General features: G+C 46.2%; 2 protein-coding genes, 1 long non-coding RNA gene and 3 other non-coding genes across 8 annotated transcripts in view; all 6 read left to right on the top strand.

The window, feature by feature from the left end:
• The window catches only part of LOC139342693 (caskin-1), a 30,536-nt gene extending 14,072 nt beyond the window's left edge, over positions 1-16,464 (top strand). The window contains exons 8-22 of one of the 3 annotated variants that reach the window (XM_070979929.1): positions 107-215; positions 476-570; positions 1,898-2,012; positions 2,575-2,862; positions 3,789-3,887; positions 3,987-4,171; positions 5,199-5,280; positions 7,151-7,218; positions 8,845-8,952; positions 9,478-9,579; positions 9,757-9,895; positions 10,268-11,064; positions 11,142-11,799; positions 12,207-12,789; positions 14,504-16,464. In XM_070979929.1, coding sequence (XP_070836030.1) covers positions 107-215; positions 476-570; positions 1,898-2,012; positions 2,575-2,862; positions 3,789-3,887; positions 3,987-4,171; positions 5,199-5,280; positions 7,151-7,218; positions 8,845-8,952; positions 9,478-9,579; positions 9,757-9,895; positions 10,268-11,064; positions 11,142-11,799; positions 12,207-12,789; positions 14,504-14,600 — 3,525 coding nt within the window. In that variant the 3' untranslated portion in view covers positions 14,601-16,464. The remainder of the gene's footprint in view (positions 1-106; positions 216-475; positions 571-1,897; positions 2,013-2,574; positions 2,863-3,788; positions 3,888-3,986; positions 4,172-5,198; positions 5,281-7,150; positions 7,219-8,844; positions 8,953-9,477; positions 9,580-9,756; positions 9,896-10,267; positions 11,065-11,141; positions 11,800-12,206; positions 12,790-14,503) is intronic. The other 2 variants (XM_070979946.1, XM_070979938.1) reach the window with 2 other exon arrangements.
• A 1,223-nt stretch (positions 16,465-17,687) lies between these two features.
• On the top strand, positions 17,688-18,861 carry LOC139348532 (uncharacterized). Its single transcript, XR_011603408.1, has 3 exons — positions 17,688-17,816; positions 18,249-18,413; positions 18,615-18,861. It is a non-coding gene; the product is annotated as an uncharacterized lncRNA (long non-coding RNA).
• Positions 18,443-18,532, top strand: LOC139350446 (small nucleolar RNA SNORD60). Its single transcript, XR_011603518.1, has one exon. It is a non-coding gene; the product is annotated as a small nucleolar RNA SNORD60 (small nucleolar RNA).
• On the top strand, positions 18,745-18,833 carry LOC139350436 (small nucleolar RNA SNORD60). The gene has a single exon (XR_011603513.1). It is a non-coding gene; the product is annotated as a small nucleolar RNA SNORD60 (small nucleolar RNA).
• A 152-nt stretch (positions 18,862-19,013) lies between the features above and the next one.
• LOC139350435 (small nucleolar RNA SNORD60) lies at positions 19,014-19,095 on the top strand. Its single transcript, XR_011603512.1, has one exon. It is a non-coding gene; the product is annotated as a small nucleolar RNA SNORD60 (small nucleolar RNA).
• Positions 19,096-20,102: 1,007 nt separating this feature from the next.
• On the top strand, positions 20,103-23,102 carry gng13a (guanine nucleotide binding protein (G protein), gamma 13a). The gene is made up of 3 exons (XM_070983506.1): positions 20,103-20,418; positions 22,416-22,523; positions 22,653-23,102. Exons 2-3 carry the CDS (start codon positions 22,426-22,428, stop codon positions 22,756-22,758), a joined length of 204 nt encoding a protein of 67 aa, XP_070839607.1. The 5' UTR covers positions 20,103-20,418; positions 22,416-22,425; the 3' UTR covers positions 22,759-23,102.
• The last annotated feature ends 23 nt before the right edge of the window (positions 23,103-23,125 follow it).

Genomic DNA, 23,125 nt, shown 5'->3' with positions numbered 1-23,125 from the left:
CAGACTGACACTGAACGCACAGCATGCTGTAGCCCTTCTATGAACTCAGCGTGGCACAATTTCACATTGCAGATTGAACCGTTTTTTCTTCTCCACTTCCATCCAGAGCGGCATCAGCGCAGGAGTGAGAAACACTCTGAGTCAAACTGCCCTGGACATCGTTAACCAGTTCACCACCACACAGGCCAGCCGGGAGATCAAACAACTGCTGAGAGGTGAGCGCATGAATGCAAACACACACTGCCGCTCACACGTAATACGAGGGCTGGAGCCACAAATACTGATACACGTGCTTTTTAATAAGGCTATTAAAAATGGTTAATGGTAACTTTTGTTAATTGCTAATGGATGTGAAAATACAGGACACAGCATCAGAGAAGCAAACAGCGCATGCAGCCGACCCCCACTGCCTTCCTCTTCCTCGTCTTCTCCACTCAGCTCTGCAGCTCACTGATACTAAACTCTTGTCTTGTAGATGCTTCGGCTGCGATGCAGGTGCGCGCCCTGAAGGATTACTGCAACAACTACGACCTTACCAGCCTCAACATTAAAGCTGGAGACATCATCACGGTACATTGATCTAATAACCGTCCCAAAATTCGACACACGGCCTGTTCTCAGAGTGCTGCACGACTGTCTCCTGAAATCCATCTGTCAGTGAGGAAAATATGCAATGTAATTAATTATAGTCTTTATAGATGTATGCAGATACACAGACGCTGTTTTAACACTAGTGATAGCTGTAGCATAACTTTCAGTTAAATACCCGGAGCCATTTCCCCAACTCTACTCACAAGTTCAAAATTCCAGTTGTGCCACACAAACTGCTTCTTACATAGAGATTAGTTGTAACTAAATATGAGTTTTACCACAAATAACAACCAGTAACTAAATACTAATTTTACTACGAATAACAACCTGTAAGGTGTAACTGCTACGTAGCTAGCTGAAGTAACATGACAAAACTAATGTTAGCTTGCTAACATATAGAATATGGTTGATATATTTGACATAATACTTAGTAAAGTGCTCTTTAATAATAATAAAATTATAAATTACTTCACAAATATAAAACAAATTACAGTACGTTGAGGGGCTGCACGGTGGCGCAGCAGGTAGTGCGTGTGCCTCACAGCAAGAAGGTCGCCGGTTCGGGCCTTTCTGTGTGAAGTTTGCATGTTCTTCCCGTGCATGTGTGGGTTCTCCGGCTTCCTTCCTCCCATGCTCAACTAGGGGCATGCTCATTAAATTGCCCCTAGGCGTGAGTGTGAGCGTGAATGGTTGTTTGTCTATATATGTTGCCCTGTGATCGGCTGGCGACCGGTCCAGGGTGTACCCTGCCTCCCGCCCCCTGACAGCTGGGATAGGCTCCAGCTCCCCCGTGACCCCGAAAGGGATAAGCGGCATAGAAAATGGATGGATGGATGGATGGATGGATGGATGGATGGATGGATGGATGGATGGATGGATGGATGGATGGATGGATAATACATTGAGTATCATGATGTTAGCGAAGGACTGTTTTTTTTTCTACCCATAAAAATGTAATTTTGGGCAGTTATGTTACAGATGCTACAGCGACTTCCTGTTTACTGTACATAGCACATAGCACATTACTTTTGACTGAATTTTGAATTTTGACTGAAGCAATTTATTTCCACGTTCTTCTGAGATTATGAGTCAGTTTTGTGTAAAGTTTTACCTAATTTTGTAAAACTAGCTAACCTGCTTCCATTACGAACTTAGGGAGGACTTTGCATACACACTTAATGATGGATTCACGTTCAGCAGGTACTGTTTTGAAACAGGTTCTAATCTCATCTTTGTGTGTGTGTGTGTGTGTGTGTGTGTGTGTGTGTGTGTGTGTGTGTGTGTGTGTGTGTGTGTGTGTTAACAGGTTTTGGAGCAGCACTCCGATGGCCGATGGAAAGGCTGTATTCATGACAACCGCACAGGAAATGACCGTGTGGGCTACTTCCCCTCCAACATGGTGGAAGTCATCAAGAGGGCAGGTGACCACCCACATCACAGCTGTGTGTGTGTGTGTGTGTGTGTGTGTGTGTGTGTGTGTGTGTGGGAGGATGTGTGTGCTATCACATTCAGCAGCTGTTCTGTAGCTATAGGTGATCATTAGTTGCAGCTAAGTGCAGCATCATCGGCCTCTTTAGGCCGCCCATCCGTTTTTCCCAACCTGTCAATCATTTCCATTGATCAAATACTGCCCCCTATTGGCTGTCAACCCCCCTCCCTCCCTCCCTCCCTCCTCTATGTGTTCCCTCTGTCGCCCTCCCTAATTTATAAACCTGTAACCTGCTCTAGACTGTGATGCTTCGTTCATATTGTTTGTTTGCTGTATTGATATAGTGAAGTATTATATTTTAATTTATGACGATATATTCCCTGTGGATATATGGATGTATTCTTTTCTCGTATTTTGATTTTAATCAGTTATTATTTGATATATTTTCAGATCTTATTAGATTTCTTTTGTTTCAAGTTGACTGATGAGTTGTTGTTGTTGTTGTTGTGTTGTTGTTGTTGTTTTGCACCTCCCTCCTCCTGGCTCGTGTCCAGGTTACTCCCCCTCCCAGCAGTGCCACACCCTCCTGCTCCGCAGGCCCAACCCCTGTCCCATTGCCTCGGTCAACGGACACTCATACCCCCCCTCCAAAGTCCTCCCCCTGCATCTGCCTTCCCCTCCTCCCCCTCACCCCAACACACAGTCCCTCCCTCGGTTCTCCTCCTTTGGGTACGTTCCTCTTCCCATCTCTCCTCCTTCTCTGTCTACTCCTCCTCTGTCCACTCCTCCTCCTCCTCCTCCTCCTCCTCTCTCCACTTCTCAGGAGCAGCAGAGTCAGACAGGTACATACTGTAGTATCACTTTAAATCACAGATAACAATCCTTTCCTCGCTGTGACGAGACCACATATAGAATATATGAGCTATCTGCTTGTTCCAGCACTTCTCTGCAGCTACATATATATCATATATGTGTGTGTGTATGTAAATGTGTGTAAATTATATATATCAAAGGATCAGTTCACCCTGATGACAAAAATGAATTTCTGCTGACAGTTTATTTCATTAGGAACTGTTTCAAAGGGTAAAAAAAAGTGCACACCATACACCGATAAACCTATGGATTAGCACATTTAACGACAATCTATTCAGCCTAATTTAATCCATTCACTTCAATTGTGCTCAAATAGCTTTTTTTGTCATTTGATTGAACTGACCCTTTAACTGAAATATTCTAATTAAAGGCACCATTTTTATATCGCTTCACATACTGAACACATTATAGAAAACTGAGAGGCATCGTTCGCCTTTTTATAGATATTTTACTTGAATCATTGGATGTGTTATTTAGAATAAAATCATTGTGTCTTGAACAGTGTGATATTTGTTAATATTGCGCTGACAAGCACACAATGATGAATCTGTCTGGGGGGGTAAGAAAATGTTAGCTCTTAGAGGGGCGCAACCATAATGAGTAATTATGTGTTTATGAAAGTGTAGGTGAGTGAGGAGTGTATCTTTGTGAGTGTTCATTGAAAACTTAAACTTGTTTATATACTCTATATACTGTATAGTAGATATATTATACATAATATACAGTACGTGCAATATAAATACAGTCACACACACTTACTGCTTATACTATAATAAACTACATTCGACACATTAACATATGGGTGTGTGTAGCTACTGATTAGTCACTGCATTTTTGGTTATAAGGACTTGTGTGTCTGTGTGTGTGTGTGTGTGTGTGTGTGTGTGTGAGACAGGTTCACGGACTGCAGAGCCAAGTCCTCAAGGCTCTCCGACTCTGGGTCAGCAGAGCAGCACCAGCGAGGATATCTGGGTGCTGCGCAAACCGCTGGCAGGTAAACTCACAGGTGTTTTCCTGCAACAAAGTGAAACTATGCATTTGAGGGATGTTTTCTATATAATCCTGCAATGTGTGTGTGCGTTTGTGCGTGGAGGTGGCGAGCGCAGCGGCAGTGTGGGCAGCATCGGCAGCGTTCGGTCATCAAGCAGCTTGCAGAGCTCTGGAAACACACACGTCCTGACCACCCCTGCCCCCAGCCCGCACCCGGCGTCCACACCAGGAGTCAACACACACGGCCTTAACGCTCCAGGCCTGCACGCACAAGCCGAAGGGGTCAAAGTAAGAGAGTCCTTTCATTTCATTTATTTTACGTGCATGTGCACTTTGCTGCTGGATCTTCACAAAACAACAAGCACGTGGTTTCTGGGAAACAGCAAAACGTTTCAAGAAACAAACACCAGTCTACTCACCGAGTTAACCACAGGTCTGTTTCCTGCACAGTTTGCTCTTCCGTTGGAGAGATCGGCATCGCGTTTTACCAACAGTAGGCCAGGTGCATCATGATGGTGGGCTGCTGGCGTCTGTCTGGATAACATTTACCAGCTAAACTCTTCTGTTTCTGTCCCTGATTATCTTTTTGCATCTCAGCTTCTCTAAATTTGTCTTGGATCAGTTTTGTTAGTGTCAGCATCTGTTCGGATAAGGTGTTAACCTCAGCGCAGGTGTATGAACATCACATCATGTTCATACGCACAGCGCATCATGAGAAAATGATGAAAATATGTGTGTGAAAAGTGGGAAGTCACAACAGTGAGGCATCCTGTACCACAAGCTCAAATGTGATTGGCTCAGCGTCAGATACACTGAATTTAGTTGAAATTTTTGTAACATTATGCTGTTGTATTGAGTGTTTGTATGAGTTGAACTTGATTTTTACTTAAGTGCACCATGGAGTCACATTTCAAAGACAGCTCAAGTGTCTTCAGTGCATTTCATTGTCTTTGCAGAATGTTGATTTTTTTTTTTCTTGTATGCTTTCTGCACTATTTTTAGGTTGCGCCTTAAAAATTCTCAATCAGCAATGAGCCAAACTGGATGGTGTCCCCATATTATGCTGGAGGGACATCATCTAGTTTAAGGAGTGTTTATTTCTGCTGCATTGGTAAACTGCAGGAAATGCAGGAGGAAGCCAGAGTCTGCGTCTGTAATGTGTGCGCTTAGTCCACTGAGCTGAGTCACAAGACACCTCCGGGATTTGAATGATTATGCTTGAGTAAATGTTTCACTTTCTGAGCATGTGTGTGTGCGTGCATGTGTCTGCACGTGTGTGCGTATGAGCGCATTTATCTGTGTTTTCGTCTTTTAGCTCCTGGCCACTGTGCTGTCCCAGTCGGTGAAAGCCAAGGAGCATCTCTTGGAGCAGTCACAGTCTGTGGAGCAGTCAGCGAGTAAGCACACACTGCAGCATGAAAGCAACATCTCCCATTTTATTTGAAGTGATAATTTGTGTCATTTGTCATTGATGCAAGAAAGCTTGTCCTGACTCGCTGATACAGACATTTATACCACTGATCTGACGATTCTGTCTGCAGCAAAGAGATCACAGTTAAAAAAGACGATGTTCACCGGCACAACAAGTGCCTCCGGGCTTGTTTGAATTACTGCATTTATGAATCATATTTCTTCATTTCACTTTCAGTCTACCTGGCCCTCTAAAGACCACCTGTCTGTTCATATCAGACACAGGCAGCGTCCTCGTATAATAGCAATTTAAGTTATGCTTTATTTCTAAAAGCTGCTCTAAAACGCTGTTCTGAGCAGCCAGGGACAGGTTGCTCTTTCTTGGGGTAAATCCTGTTTGGCTCAGAGGAATTTGTGCATTTTACTATTTAGCTGCTTGTAATGAGCAGAATAAAACTGTGTATTTACCACTGCCGTCAGTGAATGATTATAATTAATAATTATGTTGGCTCAGGGCCTACTTTTTACTCGCACACTTCATTCCTGACATGCGTTTACAAGTTTACGTGGCTGCAGCTGCACGTTCGTCATCGGTCGAGCATTTGCTCGGGGCTATGGAAAGCAGCACATTCACAATGTGCCTGTAAAACATGTTTAATGTGTTTTTATACACACACGGTGTATTCTATAGACATTTATACGATGCCTCAGGCATCCTTCTCAAATTTGGGCAATGTGCTTGCAGTCATAGTTGATTACTCATCTCACTTTGTGAAAGCATAGAAATTAGCATATTTTAATCTGCTGTCCTTCTCCTGGTTGAAGTGATGTGTGGGAAGTGTAGTGCTAAAACAACACCACAAAGCCAGCCAAGCATGGAGGCTATTACCAAGATTAATATGAAGGAGCACACAGGCAATATAAGCCTGACTCCATTACGTTATTCCAGCTTCTCACCCTCAAAGGCTTGATCGCAAGATAACACCATTTCCCGGCTTTGCACTGTTTCATGAAACAAACAATTAAGAACCAAGTTCCCGTCTTCCTAATAATTCACTAAAACAGACAGTTCATAAGAAGCTGCTCATTTCTAAAGTAATTAAGCACAAATAACTAATAATCGACTTAAAGCGCCAAACGTCTATTGACTTTAAATTAATGAGATGAATTTACAATAAGTAAATAATTACATGTTCCTTTGTAATCATTACTTACAAATAAACTGTTCTAAGAAATTAAGAAACTGTCTGGACAAGCATTTTATAAGGAGGAGGGCGCTCGGAGAGCACAGACCTCCACCGAGGCCAGCGGTCCACTCCTGTACGATATGCACATCTGCGAGCAGCTGCTCCGCACGTCTGGATGTATTTTCAGAACTGTTAGAATTATGTCAAAGTGTGGTTGATGCGGCTCAACATCTCAGCTGTGCACTAATTATTATGTACTAATATTTCACACATTTGCGAAAAACAGAAATTATGTTTCCATAGCAACACATTATCTTGAGAAAATAGTGCCTGTAACAGTTGTGGCGACGGTCCAATCACACCAGTTGTCCACTGTCCCTGAGCGCTCTGTATGTATGGAGTCATCGTGTGTTTGGTCACTGTCGAACATTTATTGTGCCTCATCTTGAACTGTTAACAGAAGCGAAAACTGATTCGATGATCCTTCTCAAAATTTAACGGGTTCTTCTTTGACCCTTGAACGGTTTGCTGATGGAAATGCATTCTGGACGGGTTCGAGCTTGTGTAAAAAAATGTTGTTATTAATTTAAAATGGATCCTTTGCTGCTAAAAGTAACAAATTTAACTCTTTTTCCACCTTTGTTCTTTCCCTTTCGTCTTCCACGTCAAGGCTCCGCCAGCTGCACGGTTCATGAACAGCGGTCGTTTGAGCGGAAGGCAGAGGAGGATGATGGGAAAGTGAGTTCTTGGATGGCAGATTGGGTCACTCTGGGGTCTCCTCTTTCTCTTGCTCCAGTTTCTTCTCAACCAGCGCTCTGGTTTGAGGGAAAGACATCTGTAAGGGTTTGTTTCGGTGGGCACCTCCAGGTACCTGCCAGGTGACCGTGCTGCACCTGAACAGACGACACCCTGCGGATGGGCATGCAAGTGTGTCCCCATGGAAACGGGCAGAGCGACAGACACGTGGAGGAGTCAGTCGCTGTCTTGCCGTCTGTTCCCCACCCTCCCAACACACACACACGTCCTCACCCCACCAGGCACCCACATGCTGCCGCTCTGCTCTAGAACCTGCAGCAGCGCTGTGCGTTCTGTGAGGCCGAGGGCGGAACTCTGTGTGTGTTCTAGAGTCGAGTGATTACTGGTTGGCAGGTGACAGCAGTGTGTCTTAGTGCGTCCTCATTGGTTGATCTCATTCAAGATTCTTTGACAGTAAATTCATTCACAGTACACACACAGCATGGATGCCATTGGTTTAAAAACATGAGTCAACCCAAAGTGTTTCCCACTTACCCTCTGTGGTATGTAGTGGTGTCTAGAGAGCAGGAAAGACGTGTTGATTCTCCGGCTCCACATGCGTTTCTCTTTTATTTGATCAGATCGACATATAGGCCGTGAGTGGTCAGAGTGGTGGCAGCTGGTAGCCACACTGGTAGGCTCAGTTTGACTTTCAGGATCTCCACCGCTGAGACTCCTACCTTCACTACATACTCAATACATGTGAAACGAAATTTAATTGTGGCTAAAAAACTGACAAACTCCACACAGAGACAGAAGCGTTTACGCTCAGTTTATAACTCACAGCCCTCGCTCAGAACAGCTTTTCTCTATTTTTGCTTTCAGTAGAAAATAGTTAACTTAAAGAAAACTGTTGACGGCATGGTCTGTGAAATCAGCCGAACACATTTTCCCATTTCTGGAAAAAGCACATTTCAAATGTCATGAACGGCATGAGTGAACTTCCATTTACCTCCACTGTATCTGCAGAAGTCAGCGGCAGGGATCTCAGAACTTATTCAAATAAATCCGCATGGCTAATTACCGCTAGGGGTAAGTGGGGATGCTTTATATTCACTCAGTTCTTACTTTGTTCTCTGGTGTGTGTCTTATTTATATGAAACCTTATGAATTACAAGCAGCATTGTTGGGAGTGATGTGTTTTCAGCCAAATCCATGTATCACCCCTGAAAACTTACTCACTGCGTATTTTAGCAGCAGCGTGTCAGAAACAGTGTTTGAGCATGAATTAATGCAGTTTTATTCTTTGACTTTGTGCTGGCGTTATGCAAATACTGCACGGTTATCGCTCTATAAGCTAAAGGCGACCTGACAAGCTCTCCATCATGTGTTCCAGAGCAGGTTTCCATTCCTCGCTGGTAGACGCTGTGTAGACTTTGATGCAGAGCAGGGTTACACTTTGGGATCACAGTGGAAGGTTCTATGCTGCTTTCTAGAACAATCTTCTCTCCCGTGTTCTAGAGCAGGCTGCTATGCTGTGTTCTAGAACAGGCCTGTGTTCTGTGCTCTAGAAGAAGCCTGTGGACTCTTCTAGAAGCAGGCAGTAGTGTTCTGTGTTCTGTGTTCTAGAAGCAGGCAGTAGTGGCGTGGCTGGGTGAGTTTCAGCTGCAGTTCTACACCACCCACTTCCTCACCGCGGGATATGATCTAGACACCATTAGCCGCATGACCCCTGAGGTAAGGTCATGACCCCTGACCCCCTCACGCCCCGCCCCTTGTCTGTCAAGGCTCCGCCCCAGCACAGCTCTCAAATCAGCTCCCCACTGACCTGGATGATGTCATCATGACCCTCCTGTCTCTGTCACCTGACCCCCCGGTGTGAGTCCTGAGCCTCAGCCAGTCACTTCTCATACGCTGTCTGCTTCATTTACATACCTGTGTTCACACATGGCCGTGTGCTCCAGTCTGTGCTGTAAACGCTACTCTGTGTTTGTCCTTGAGTGTGTTTTCGGTGCCACTGTGTGTGTGTGTGTGTTTGTGTGTGTATTGAAGCGGACACAGTGGTATGACGTAAACCCCCTAAGGGCAGGGGACACTCATCAGAGATTATCCAAAGCAAAATATTCCTGAAGGCACGTCACGCGCAGCTCGCGTACAAATGTCAAACGTGTGCATAAAATTGTTTACATTTCAAAGAAAAAACACACACCTACCTGAGCTGTGCTGAATTCCTCATGTGACTAACTGTGCTTTGTGTTGAAGGACCTGACGGCCATTGGGGTCATGAAGCCTGGACATCGAAAGAAGTTAACGTCAGAGATCAGCAAGCTGCCTTCCACAGACTGGCTGCCAGACCACAAGCCTGTAAGGCTCTCACGTGTTCTGTACCGAGTAGAAAAAAGGAAGATGTTGAGTTTTGGTGGCTGCACGCACCAAAGCAAACGCACATGCAGCAGAATGCAGGACTCTGCATCCCGTAATCTGTGCACAAGCTTTTTAACATCGTGCCCAAGTTTGCGTGTCTGTGTGTGTGTGTTTCAGGCCAATCTGGCGGACTGGCTGTCTCACCTGGGTCTTAGTCAGTACTACCAGGTTCTGGTGCAGAACGGCTACGAAAACATTGACTTCATCTCTGACATCAGCCTTGAGGATCTGCAAGAGATTGGCATCACTAAGCTCGGTAAGACGTGGCTACATTATTAAGATGAGAAATAAATCTACATGATAACAAAGCAAGCAGAGATATAGAGCCGGTTATAGATAATGAACAAATACAATTTTTATTCAGCTTCTTCCTGAATTATAGTGTCCTCACAGCCTCGTAGCAACTGCTTTGAGGCCTGGTACAGGTCGCAGCCCTAAGATCAGGATTCTCTGGGTTAGCTGTAATGATCATGCCTACTTGTGCAGGATGGGGTCACCATCAAAGAGTTGCAGTTGCATGTATGCATCCATTACAACAGATACTCTCTTCTAGCATTGGTTTCTAAGTATATTTTCGATGTCTTTCGACCTGACAATAAGTTTTCCTCCACACCCCGACTCCCCTCAGGCCACCAGAAGAAGTTGATGTTAGGAGTGAGGAGACTGAAGGAGCTCCAGAGAGGAGAAAGTAGGTCTGAGCCCCCTCAGAGCCCCTCCACACCTCCACCCAGCCCAGGCGGCAGCACCAGCTCGGAGCCCCGGAGGGAGGTGAGGAAGCAGAGGGACGGCGCCCCCAGCCCACTGGCCAAACCTCGCCCAGGTCTCACACATTCACACACCCCTCCCCACACTCCAACACAAACCCCGCCGCAAACCCCCCCACATGCCCGCACCCAGCAGGCCTCCCCCAGGGCTCGGCCGCGCCCCTCCACCAAGGTGGCGGCAGATTCGTCAGTACCGCTGCTCCGCCTGCCCAGTGAGGAGGAAGAGCGACGAAGAACTCACAGTCTAATAGGCTCAGAGTTGGACTCTAGATACGCCACCGTGTGCCGCAGCAGCTCCGCACATACTGCCCCTAATGATGTCACTGTTAACCGCAGCCAATCGTCCGTCACCCTCCGTCCCCGTCGGAAAGGTCGGCCCCCGACACCACCCAAACGGTCCTGTTCTTCCATTACCGGGGGTGACGGGGAGGGAGAGGGACAGGCGGAGGGGCTGCTAGGTTTGCCAACCTATCGAGAGCGGCGAGCCAGCGACTGCGGCAGCCTGGGATCAGCTTTAAGATCTCAGGGCTCAGCAGGCCTGGAGAGATCAGAGGGGGCTTCTGGGAGCGTTCGCAGCCTCGCCGCTATGCTGGAAACATCCATCGTGAGTGGAGCCAAAACCCTGCCGAGGAATCTGGGAGGAAGCACCAACTACCTGCAGGTGGGTGTGTCTTTGTTTTGGCTGAGAATCACATTTTTAAATGAGCAGCACGCATGTGTAACAACCATGATCTCCAGGTGAGTCCGCCTACACTCCGTCGCCAGGCGGGGGCCGGGGGTCTTGGCACTGAGGATGATGACGTCTTAAGTCGGCGCAGGACCATCAGTGGACCAGAAGGTCTCCCCGGTGATCAGCTCGACCTGTTACCTCGGCAACCAGCCCAGCAACGTCCAGAGCCCCGGCCCCGCTCCATCGTGGTCTCCTCAGCAACGGAGATCTCAGACGGCACGGCGACACTCCGAAGGAAGCCGCGTCCCCTGGCAGCAGACTCCGAAGCACCCGCGTCCATGACGACCACTGTCGTTACCATGTCGACCGGCACTGACACCATACGCAGGAGGCCGCGCACGTCTGAGCACACGCAAGGCGTCCTTCAAAGCAATAACCAGTTAGACTCTCCCAGTAGTCAAACGGATAGTAGCTGGAAAAACGGAGGCGAGCCACAGCAGAACGGCGGCGTGGTCCTCAGGCGGAGGCCGGTGTCCGAGGTCTCTGACAGGACGGAGACCGCCAGAGAGAGCTGTGAGTGGATGGAGGCGAGGAAGTCTCTGAAACCGCCGGTCTCACCCAAACCATCCACAGTCACCCTGAGAAAGGCACAGGCTGACCCCCCAACCCCGACGCGCAGGGTCCCCATACCGGGCCCCGATAACACTGAGGCGGCACAGAGCCCCGGTGAGACACACACACACACACACACACACACACACACACACACACACACACACACACACACACACACACACACACACACAACTGAAGACACATTAAATAAAGATTATTATATGGCTTATTCTACATTCTTCTATTCTATTCACAAAATATTCTTGTTGCCTCGGTAAGAATGGATGTTTACTCACAGTATATGAAAATGGATGAAGGGTTGTAAAATCCTATATGGGCATTAAAGAGCTGTTACAGATTTGGTTTATTGGCGATGTTTTGCCCAAAGATGATCTTCATCAGGCAAATAAGTGCTTGCATCCAGCCTCAGCGCACTGCTCTTCTGCATGTGTCGGTGTCTCTTTGACCAGTTGTATGTAAGTAAACTGACATGACTCCCTCTGACTCTGTCTGACCAGAGCCGAAGCGCGTCCCTCCTCCTGTGTCCCCGAAACCCCGTGGGCCTCCAACAGCACCTAAACCAGGCAAAGCAATAGTAGTTTCCGCTACCATGAGCCCGAGTTCTGCTGCCACCAGCCCTGCTGCAGCCAGCCCCACCCCGGCCCCCAAACCCTCCTCTCCGCTCTCTGCCTCCGCCCCTCTGCCGGCTCCCGACACCCCTTCTGCTCCCTCCCTCTCTCCGGGACTCCCTCTTACCTCCCCCTCTCCGGCCCAGAGTCCCTCCACACCCTCGCCACACCCTGTCAAACCACCCCGCTCCTCCATCGCCGGCCTCTCCATCGACCTGCTGGGAGGACGGGAGGCGGAGGAGGAAGAGGAAAGGAGGAGAGAGGAAGAGGAGAGGAGGAAAGAGAGGGAACACAAGAGGCACAAAGAGCAGGACGAGGAGGAGGAGGAGAGGAAGGAAGAGAGTCTGAGAGGGGTGGAGGATCGAGCGGAGGAAGTGGAGGTGCAGCATCGTTTGGAGGAGACCAGTGCCTCCTTGGCTGCAGCTGTGCAGGCTGTAGAGCATAAAATCAAAGAGGAGGACGCACAAAACGAGTGAGTATTTATGAAATGAATCGTCAGACCGCAGAATGCACCGTTTATATCCAACAACAGACTCTCTGGACTACGTTTTGGCATCCAAGCCGATGAGCATAAATTAGCTTTTCCTCACACAACGCAGAGCTGCAGAGTGACAGTAAAAATCCTCCTTGGATGGACACGAGACTCTCCTGTGTGCATTAAATCTTAAAGAAATAGTATTTACTTTCCTTCCAAGAGGGACATGAGGAAATCGACACCACTCATGTCTGAACATTAAGCGCACAGCTGGAGTCAGGATGTTGCTAGCCTAGCTTAGCATAGTGACTGGAAGTGGGGGGAAACAGCTAGCCTGGTTATCTCCAGAGTTAAAAAGTACCAACACCTGTAAAGCACACAACTAAACACATCGCACAGGACTTTGTGCTTTCAGAGGAGTCCCAAACTTTTACTATATTTTAATGAATTACAGCCAACACCTGTGCTCTCCAACTGGCAACAACTTTCTCATCTCACCCTCAGATAGAAAGCAAATAAGCAAAAAAAATGTCAAACTCTTCCTTCAAGGAGGGAAGTCAGTTACAACTGAAGCCAGCCGCAGTTTACACTTCGTAGAAACCTGATAAATCATTCAGCGTTCTGAATCACTTTCATTCATCTCCTGATTCTGGATCAGCGACGCGGGGGTCCAGTGTTTTGTCCCCATTTGCGACAATAAACTGTAGTAAACGCTCCGCAGCTCCGATGCCAAGATGGCATCTTTCCCACAGCGAGGGCTGCTAAGGCTGAGCCTAACGTCAAAACAGACAGATGGAAACCAGGTTGGAGTATTTATAACCGATTACCATGACGTGAAGTTGACGTGCTTAAGGTTTCAGGCCTGGTTGATTGGGTGAGAGCCTTGGTTACTGTAGCAACAGCTAGTGCGATACCACAGCGAACCCCTGAGCAGCTACTCTCTCAGGAATACAACAGAATAGCAACCGGTGTGTCTGTTTACAGCACAACAAAACAAATACACTGCATTTCCTGTGCAGCAGCGGGACTTTAGCATTAGCAGTGACTTAATACAGCTCTGACACGATGTAAGGAGGGTGAACAATGAGCAGCTGGGCTGTTAGAAATCACATTAAACTGCATGTTGTGAATCCCTGGTGCTTATTTAGGCAATCTGAATCCAGCGTAGAGATGGTGGACTGCACCACTAGAAATATCTGTAGAGATAATAACTGAATGTAAAAACATTTAATAGCTTTTGCAGAAAAAACAGCCCATTTGCATCAATAATGGGGTTTGATGAAAACAGATCATAACTTTAAAGCTGCTATAATCAGTGTTTTTATTAAAAAAAAAATTTTATAGAGAGAATTTTTACTACATAACCTGAACCTGCAGCTTCATTCAGCTTTACAGCGAGTTTCAGCTCATTCTCACTTTTCTATTTTGGTTCATCGTCACCGTGGCAGCTGTTTTCAGCAACAAAGCACTAAAAACTCAGTTCCACTGTTCACCAATCAGCAACCAAGGAGGCAGATATTTTCCTCAGGAGCTGGCATGAGAAGAAAATCAGGTTTTGTTGAGTTGTTAACTTAAGAAGCATTGCTAAGCTACTAAGATGCTAATTAAGAATGAGGAAAAATACTCAGTTCACACTCTCCACTTCACATCTCTCGTCTGCGTCTGCCTCACCACCAGCTAAACTCCTCCTTCTCTGCTGTCCCTCTCCCAGCTCTCTTTCCAGCAAAAAGACAACAGTCTCCATCTTGGACGACATCGGCAGCATGTTTGACGACTTGGCAGACCAACTGGATGCAATGCTGGACTGATCTCCTGCCAACGTCTCCTTTCCAACAAGCCCTTTCCCCTCTCCCACATCATGCGTAGGTGTACCAAGAAAACTCTCCCAAGGCTCGATGCTGGCGCTCTGAGAGTGTGTGTGTGTGTGTGTGTGTGTGTGCGTGCGTGCGTGTTTGGGCGCGCGTCCCTCCTGCGTGAGCGCTTCTCATGTAGCCTTGTACAGTACACTGAGGAGGGAGTCCTCTTCGTCTGGTGCGGTAGCTCTAGTACGCCTCCCGATGCGAGGAGGCCGCTCCCACACAACCTCTGACCTCTGCAGCCCAGCGAGTCACCGACCGCCCAGCCTCAGACGGCTGCGTGCATCGAGAAGCACAATCATTTTCCTCATCCTTTTATCTCTGCAGACTCTGGCAGAGATCCTAACTCAGTCAGACAGGGAGACAGGCAGATAAGCATATTGCTTGCAAAAATAAGCACATAAACTGACTGACTGACAGACAGACAGACAGGCAGATAGATAGCTAGATAGATAGACAAGACGCATACAGATGAGATACCGGAGAGAATTTTTCAAAGCACATGGAAAGACAGGCCGCTTTCTGAGTCTGTCTCACTCCTGCGATGTCAAAAGGATGCATTTTTCCAGATGAATCGTAGCCTCTGTTTCTCTTCTGTATGAGTGGAGGATTGTGGTTAGCCGGACTTCCTGACCTGTGTGTTGTCTCTCTTCATGTTGTTGTTGTTGCTGTTGTTGTTACTGTTGCCGTTGTTGTCGTTACGAGTGTGTGTAGTCCCTGCTGATGCTCACGTCAATGTCCTCCCACTCGTACAGTAGTTACTCTAATGATCAGAACGACGATATAGATGTGTGTCCATGAATTTTGAGACACAAATACACACACACAGACACACACACACATTACATTGGTGGTGTTCTGCTTTGTTGGTGTTTAGCTCCATCTATGGAGGTTTGCTTGGAAATGAATCTACACATTATACACACATACACACATTTACATGCAAAGACACATATATACAAGCACACTCATGCGGTGTATCCCTTTGTCCTGCTGCAGTGAACAGTGTTTTTAAAAGATACTCCTATATTTCAATGCTTTATATAGTACATCCAGTATACATACATAGAGTTTATAATATACAGTACCTGGGTATTTGAGCTGTTAGAGCTCCCTCTAGTGTTGGTTAGTGAAACTGCCTCTAATCTGCCCGTCTTGTCTCCCCCTGTTTTATCTCCATCTGTGTCTGTTTGTTAACTCTGCATCTCTCTGTGCCTTGGTAGTGTTCTTTCATATATTCAATATATTTTTTGTCTCTTTTTTCATGATTTCCACTCCAAACTTTAATGTTTTTTTTCCTGATTCCTTACAAACCCTCACTCCTTGTGTGTGTATGATGTCAAAATTAGCTTCTAGGTTGAGTTGTGAGTCCTATATGATCCCTACAATCAGTCGCCCTGTCTGCAGTCCTCCTGTAACCATTGAGACGCCTTGTACGAGCCCATATAAGACCCCATCTAAGCTGTAATAGATTGGCTCTGCTCCTCCACAGCTCCCCGGTTTTCAGTGGTTCCCCATGTAGGCCAGACAGTGGATCAACCACCAGTATTCATCCCAATGAAGAGTCCACTTGTATTTTTATGCTCTTTGAAAACAAAGATATATTTGAGAGACAGATGGTTCTATGTGAATAATAATAATAATAATAATGATAATTATAGACATTGAATTGAGGTGAGCTGATTGAGCCTGTACATTTATGGTTCTGGATGTGTTGTGACGGCTGTTGTGCCATGGTTGGGTTTAGGTTGTGTTTCTGCTGTGACGATGCATTCTTGTACAGCTGTGATCAGAATAAATGTATAAATTAAACCTAGCATGACTCTTCAAGTGTGGTTCTTTTAGATCTCGTACTCACTCTTCTGGGAAGGGTATCCACGATGTGTTGGACCTGGACCAGTTGAAACAAGAAAGGGCCTTCCTCCAAACTGTTGCTTCAATGTTGGATCGTTGCTCTCAGGCCCGTAGCTGTCATTTCAGACAGCAGTATCATGGCATCTGCCGTGTTTCAGATTTTGGGAGGTTCAGTGACATGATGAATTCAAATTTAATAAATACTACATTTAGTTGGATTTTGTTTTTGAATTTTCATGGCTGACTCTGGTAGCTTTTGGACTAAGAATTACATGTCTGGCAGTGAAGAGAAGGTTTTGAAACCACATTTAGGCTATAATGTACAGAGATGACATTTACAGAAAATATTACTGGACGATTAATATAAGCACATTGTTCTTTAAATTGTCCGAAAATTGTATGGGGTTTGGTTGGTGAAGGGTTATTGTGTGTTATTTTACCTCCACAGATATTAGCAAAAATACCAAACCCACCATATCACCAAGCACACACTTTGTTTGCTCTGTGTTGGATTAGGAGTGTTGGTTTCAGTATATACACTGTATTTGGAGCTTTTGAAATACAAAATTCAATGTACGGATGACTTGACTGAATACACAGTTCACGAGACAATTGGGTTCCGGGTTAAGAAATTACGAATAGCGATTGATAGTGTTCAACTTCTTAAAGGGTTTCTAAAAGTGATGAAAAATGTTTATTTCATAAGCAAATCTGGTGCCTATGACTGTACTTGTTTGAAAGACGTCTCCCACGTTTAACTGTCATTGAATTGTTTGAAAGACGTCTCCCACTTTTAGCTATCATAAAATGAACTACGACTCCCATGAAGCTTTGCCACAGTGTAAGCGTCTCGGGCTCATGGGAGATGCTGTCGTTTAAAGCTAACAAAATAATTGTTGGTTCATCTTTGTTTAAAACACTAGTCTCCCAGATACTGTTCCTCAGTAAATTAGTGGGGTCCCAGTAAGATATTAGTATGTCCACAAAAATCCCATAATTTCTCCGCTTTTCAGAAAGTCCGTTGAACCAAGTCTACTCTGTGGCTGACGTTAGCTAACTAGCCTGCTACCTAGCTAGCTAACCAAGTAGCCTCGAACGGGGAGGGACTTTAGCTTACCGCTGGACGGAAGCCGGTGATATTACCCTCCTCTAGTGCATTACTTCTTCTCAGGCAGCATGGCTGGAGAGGAGATCGCTCTTTGCTTGCACGAGTGTTTTTTCCAACTTTACGCTACCCCATGACAACAAAGATGACCCGCGTGGAACAGTTTAGCTGAAAGAAGGCTAACCGGTCCCGAGAGAGAAGTCAAACAAGTGAGTATTATAAAGCTAATGTGGTATTTCATGCTAACTGACCACGTTCGTCTGAGCAGCAGCACGTGGCTGCTCTGCGAGGGCCAGAGCTACCAGACCAAAAGATCTTACATGGATCCACATACAAGTCTGCACATTTTCAGCCTATATTTCGTTTCTCTTGCACATGGTGTTGAATAATGACCGCATTAATTTCTCTGACCCCCACATTGTGTTAGCTGAAAATGAATAGCTGAAAGTTCTGTTTAGACCTTGTCCTTAATGGTTTGGGCATTGAGGTTTACTCATTATATCAGTAACCGATGAAAGTCCATCTAATTGCACTCGAAACATGTATTTTATATCTAAATTGTGGAGGAAATGAACATTGAAACAGCTAAAATAATGTCACAGCTGGAATGCGTTCATGAACCTTGCTGTTTCTCTTTCCAGTGACTCTCATGGAGGCGTGCTGGAGTCAGTGCCTTGGTGTTAGTGAGAATGTGGGAGCTGAGATCGATGGTGCTGTGTTTTAGAGGACTGAAGACGCCTGAATTCAGTCTCAGGATGAGCACTGAGATCGAAGGTGAAAGCCTCGCCGGGTGTGAGAGCTGGTGAGTTCACGTTTCGGCTTGTGAATCCGTTTCAGCCTGTGATGACATACTAAAATAAACTTTTCTGACACCTACTATGAGAGCTGAACTGCAGCTCCTGATTCTACCTTTATTCTGAGGCTCGCGTACTGGTGCGGTCTCCACCTCAACGCTGTCACTTTCCCCAAGCTTTTTTTCCAAACTGTCCACGTTCTTTCACAGGTAGGATTGAGAAAACTTCAGGGTCGGCTGGAAAAAGATCCATCGTCAAAACTCTGAAGTTCTTCTTGGCCAGGACCTCGCTGGGTGTGAGAGCTGGTGAGTCGGTGCAGCGTGTTTGCATGTGAATAACTTTCAGCCGATGATGACGAACTAAAATACACTTTTCTGACACCTACTATGAGAGCTGAGCTCAGCTCCTGATTCTAGCTTTTCTCTGAGGCTCCTACCGCAGACGTACGTACACATGAAGTGTCTTTGTGAATTAAAACCAAGCTGCTCTCTTTTTGTAGGTCGATTCATGACTCAGTGGATCAGGAGAGCCACTCTTCACCGTCCTGCTGACGACTGGTGATCCAGTTTATTTTAAAGGTAAGTTTGTGAGTGTGTTGCCTCCGTGTGGTGCAGCCAGTGATGATGAATAAATATTTTCTGACACCTCGTATGAGAGCTGTTGGCTCCTGATTCGAACTTTTTATCCGAGGCTACAGAGGATCATATTTCTGTTTGTCGCACAGATTTCTGTCGTCTGATCTGCATTTGTTTCTTTCAGGTGCGCCAATGCCTTTATTCAGAGATCGTCACAGGCCAGAAAACTGCTGCCATCGAGCCAAAAGGACGAACCTGAATGAAGAAACGACAGTTTTTAAATGTGCAATGGAGCTGTTAACCTGTGTGTGTTGAATAAACAGGAACTGAGTTAAATCTCTCTGTTGGGCAAACCTTGGTCATGTTTTATGCAGTAATTTGTGTATTTTGGGTCAATAATATTGCAGTACATGCAACCATAATGTGACTGATGAAGGCAGTAAGAGGGGAACTTTAAGGTCCAGCTGGCCACAGACCTGTTTGAAGTGAATTTGATTATAAGTTTTCTTATATAAACTTTTCCAGAGACTTGGACTTTAGACTCACCTCCTGTTAGATGAGCACACCAAATGTAGATTTCTCCCACCGTGTTTTCCAGCTGTTTTGAACATTGCTCATATAAAACACTTCATAGCTCCATGGGACAAATGTCTCATGAGTCCATATTGTAACACACTGGTCAATGGCAGGTCCCAATCTTTTGACTCTTGTTGACATCTGGATTGCAGAATTTGCCTTTGAATTGGCTTTAAAAGCAGTGGGGATCTGCAGAATCACACCAAAAACCAGAAGTTTGGTTTAAAGTGAAGATATTCATGAGGCAGAAGGGAAGAATCAGATTTCACACCATCAGACTCTTTAACAGCTCAGAATCAAAGCGGATGTTACGCTAATGGACTCAATGAGGGACACAAGGTAAAAGTTTTGTCCCATTTCAGGTTGTTCTGATTTAAAGAGCTTTGGTCTTTGAGCTCACATTTCTCATTTCCCTGGCTTCCTCTGGAGACTCCAGCACATCTCCGGTCATCTGTGTGGAAAATGAACCCCTGCTCGCTTTCCCTTTGGAGCGCGTCCTCATTTGCGTGTTTCCTGCCTCCGCTCAGCCTCAGTGCGTGTGCGCATTTCCATACAGCTCGGTCCTCTGCTCCAGCCCTCGTTTGACTGTCAAACCAGGCGGCGGGGCTCCTTTTCTCCGCCCTGCGCATCCCGCATCCAGTCGCTAGCGGAGAGGAGCGCAGGGGAGTGCCCTGCGCCGCGGTCTGCCGACACACAGCCTCCTCCTCCTCTTCTTCTTCCTCCTGCCTGCGCTGAAGCCGGACTCCTCTACCGGGGAAACTCCTCCGACTCTCAGCTGTTATTGTCGCCTTCAAAGCCCCGTCTGCATCCTCCATCAGCCGGCTGCGCACCAAATCGACCCGCGGTCCTCTCCGGCAGGCCTGACGGTAAGCGCGTTTGTTTGTGTGCGGGGGTTTTATGCGTTTCCATCCACATAGGATCACGATACATCTGCGTGTGGAGTGATGTTTTAGGTGCACAGTGACCACCTCTGCTGCCTTTATGCGCCCACACACTGATGTTTATGCCAAAAGCGACTGAATTTGCTGTAAATCAGCGACCGGCCGCCTGAAATATGCGTGATTGCCGTTTGATGGAGGCTGATGTCACTGAAACATATTATAATTAAATGATGAAGGCCTTTCCGTGGAACAGCTGGCTCCAGCAGGATGGATGCTGGTGGAGGAAACCGGGCAGCCGACTTACTTGGATCCATTAGAAAGATGAAGAGGAGGAGGGAGGGGGGGAGAGGGAGGGAGGGAGGGAGGGAGGGAGGAGGAGGAGGGAGAGCCAGTTTCCAATAGGGAGGACTTAACTGATCCATGGTCGGTCTGAACTCTCATCTGGGCCCTCTCTCTCTCTGTCTTCCTGCTCTTATGTGGCCTGTGGCAGGGTGGGGCACAATTTACAATAAGTAGAAATAAAAGCCAGCAGCCGGTGCACTTCAGTGGAGCTGGAAGGGTTTCAGCCAGAGGTGGAAAGGCAGAGTGCACTCCTCCAAACTGAGCGCTTTGATTTGGTGCAACAGGACAGTTCACAAACTGAAGCACAAAACAAAGTTCAGACCTTTCTCCAGTCGGTGCAGCTCATCGCTTTCACTCACGAAGGCGATGATGTTCAGGTTTTATTCACGGTCGTAGGAGGCGGTGGTTTGTGGTGCTGTCCAACTGTACTGACAGGTGTTTCTGTTATTTTGTCCATCCCGACGCCGGGCTAAATGTCATACAGTTCAACACAGAAACCACATCCTCCAGCTTTTCAGCACAAACTGGACATCACAGCCGTCATGCAGGGAGGACGTATGGCAGGACTGTCGTATGACACTGCTCTCATTTGGCCTGGTGTAATAAACACTATGTACTGCGTGTGTATAAGTACATATGAAACACACTATCATATCTTGACATGGGGTTAATCGCTGAGGATGAAACAGACAAAAAGCCTCAAAGAGCGGTTTGACGTAGGCACCGACGGACCACCTCCACCCTTTGGATCCTGCTCTATGTTAACGCATCAATAATTAACACTGTGAGTGCTTTGACTTTTCAGACTTAAGGACATCTTCCTGCTTAACTGCTCAGTACTTCTGCTTTAGACATGACTCCAAAGGTTAGTCCTTATTTATCTTTGGTCAACAGATCCCATGAAAAGACCCAAACCAGCTCTGAACTGATCCTCTTGAATTAGACAATGTTCAGACAGTGTCAATCAGACAATGTTTGATATTAGAGTACTTCTACTTTGAGGTATTTATTACTTTTACTGTTGTTAAAGGCTCTAAATAAGTACTAGAAGCACTCATAATTTACTCAAGCAGGCAATAATATTGCTTTGTTTTCTAACTACTCATTGAAAGTTTCACATGCTCTCAATTAAAAGGTCAATGTGGCATTTTGACAGTCATGACTTCAGTATGAACATGTCCCATTAACCACTTCCTGTGGTTCAGCGAAGCTCTCCAAAGTGCTGACCATCTGGTCTTTATAAGGTTTTTAATCAGATATGGTCATAAATTGATCAAACACAGCAGTGGTTCCTACCAAGGGGTCACAAGACGAGAGGAGAGAAATATTTCTGCTTCGCAAAGTAACAAATAAATTTCTTCTTCACGCTGATGTTCCTCTTTTACTTTGAAAGGACTCTAAGAAGGACTCTGGGTAGAAACACTCTTTGGCTGAACTGACACCCTGAGTACACAGTACACACAAAACTGCAGTTTATTCCTCCTCAAACTGACTCAGATCTGCCAAAGTGAAAGCAGAATGACGAAGAAAGTTTCAGTGTGACATCTGTGTGTCTGAACTCCTAATCTACTCGAGCTTCAATCTGTCGTGTTTCTCCTGTGTGTGTGTGTGTGTGTGTGTGTGCATGTGTGTGTGAGCAGCTACAGCATCATGGAGGAGCTAGACGTTCCACAGATGAGGAGAGAAGTGGAAAGCCTTCAGTATCAGCTGGCGATTAACAGAGAGAAATCCTCCATCACCGTCACCGAGTGAGTGTGTACTGCCCACACACACACATGCATGCACGCACACACACACACACACACCAGCTCCCTTAGAGCACGCAGTGTGAGAGTTGTGCTGACGGTGTGTGTCGTTTCTCACGCCGCTGTTTGTAGGCTGGTGAAGTGGATCGAGGGGTGCGTTTGTGAAGATCCGTTTCTGAACCCGGAGCTGATGAGAGCCAACCCCTGGGTGGAGAAGGGCAAGTGTGTGATCCTCTGATGGTCACACACGCACACACCTACACACCTACACACACGCGCACACAATCACGGATGCATATAAACAAAAGAATCATGCACTCCCAGACACACTGCGCTAGCTCACTCACACACACACACACACACACACACACACGCATGCACGCACACACACTAATGCTATTATGTTTATTTATTGGGAGACTCCTGAATGCTTTTAATTTATGTCAAGACGACGGTGTGTGTGTGAGTGTACAGCACTGAGTAGCTTTCTAGAGGTCTGGTCGGACTGCTGAGAAATGTTCAACAACACAAGTTTTTATTGGCTCTTTACACTGTCAATCAAAATAAAGACTGTTTTGATTTAACAGCGGGATGTTTGGATTTAT

This window comes from Chaetodon trifascialis, chromosome 2, assembly GCF_039877785.1.
Source record: "Chaetodon trifascialis isolate fChaTrf1 chromosome 2, fChaTrf1.hap1, whole genome shotgun sequence".
Lineage (NCBI taxonomy): Eukaryota > Metazoa > Chordata > Actinopteri > Chaetodontiformes > Chaetodontidae > Chaetodon > Chaetodon trifascialis.
Note: the sequence above shows the minus strand (reverse complement) of the source record. Positions and strands in the feature narration are given on the sequence as shown.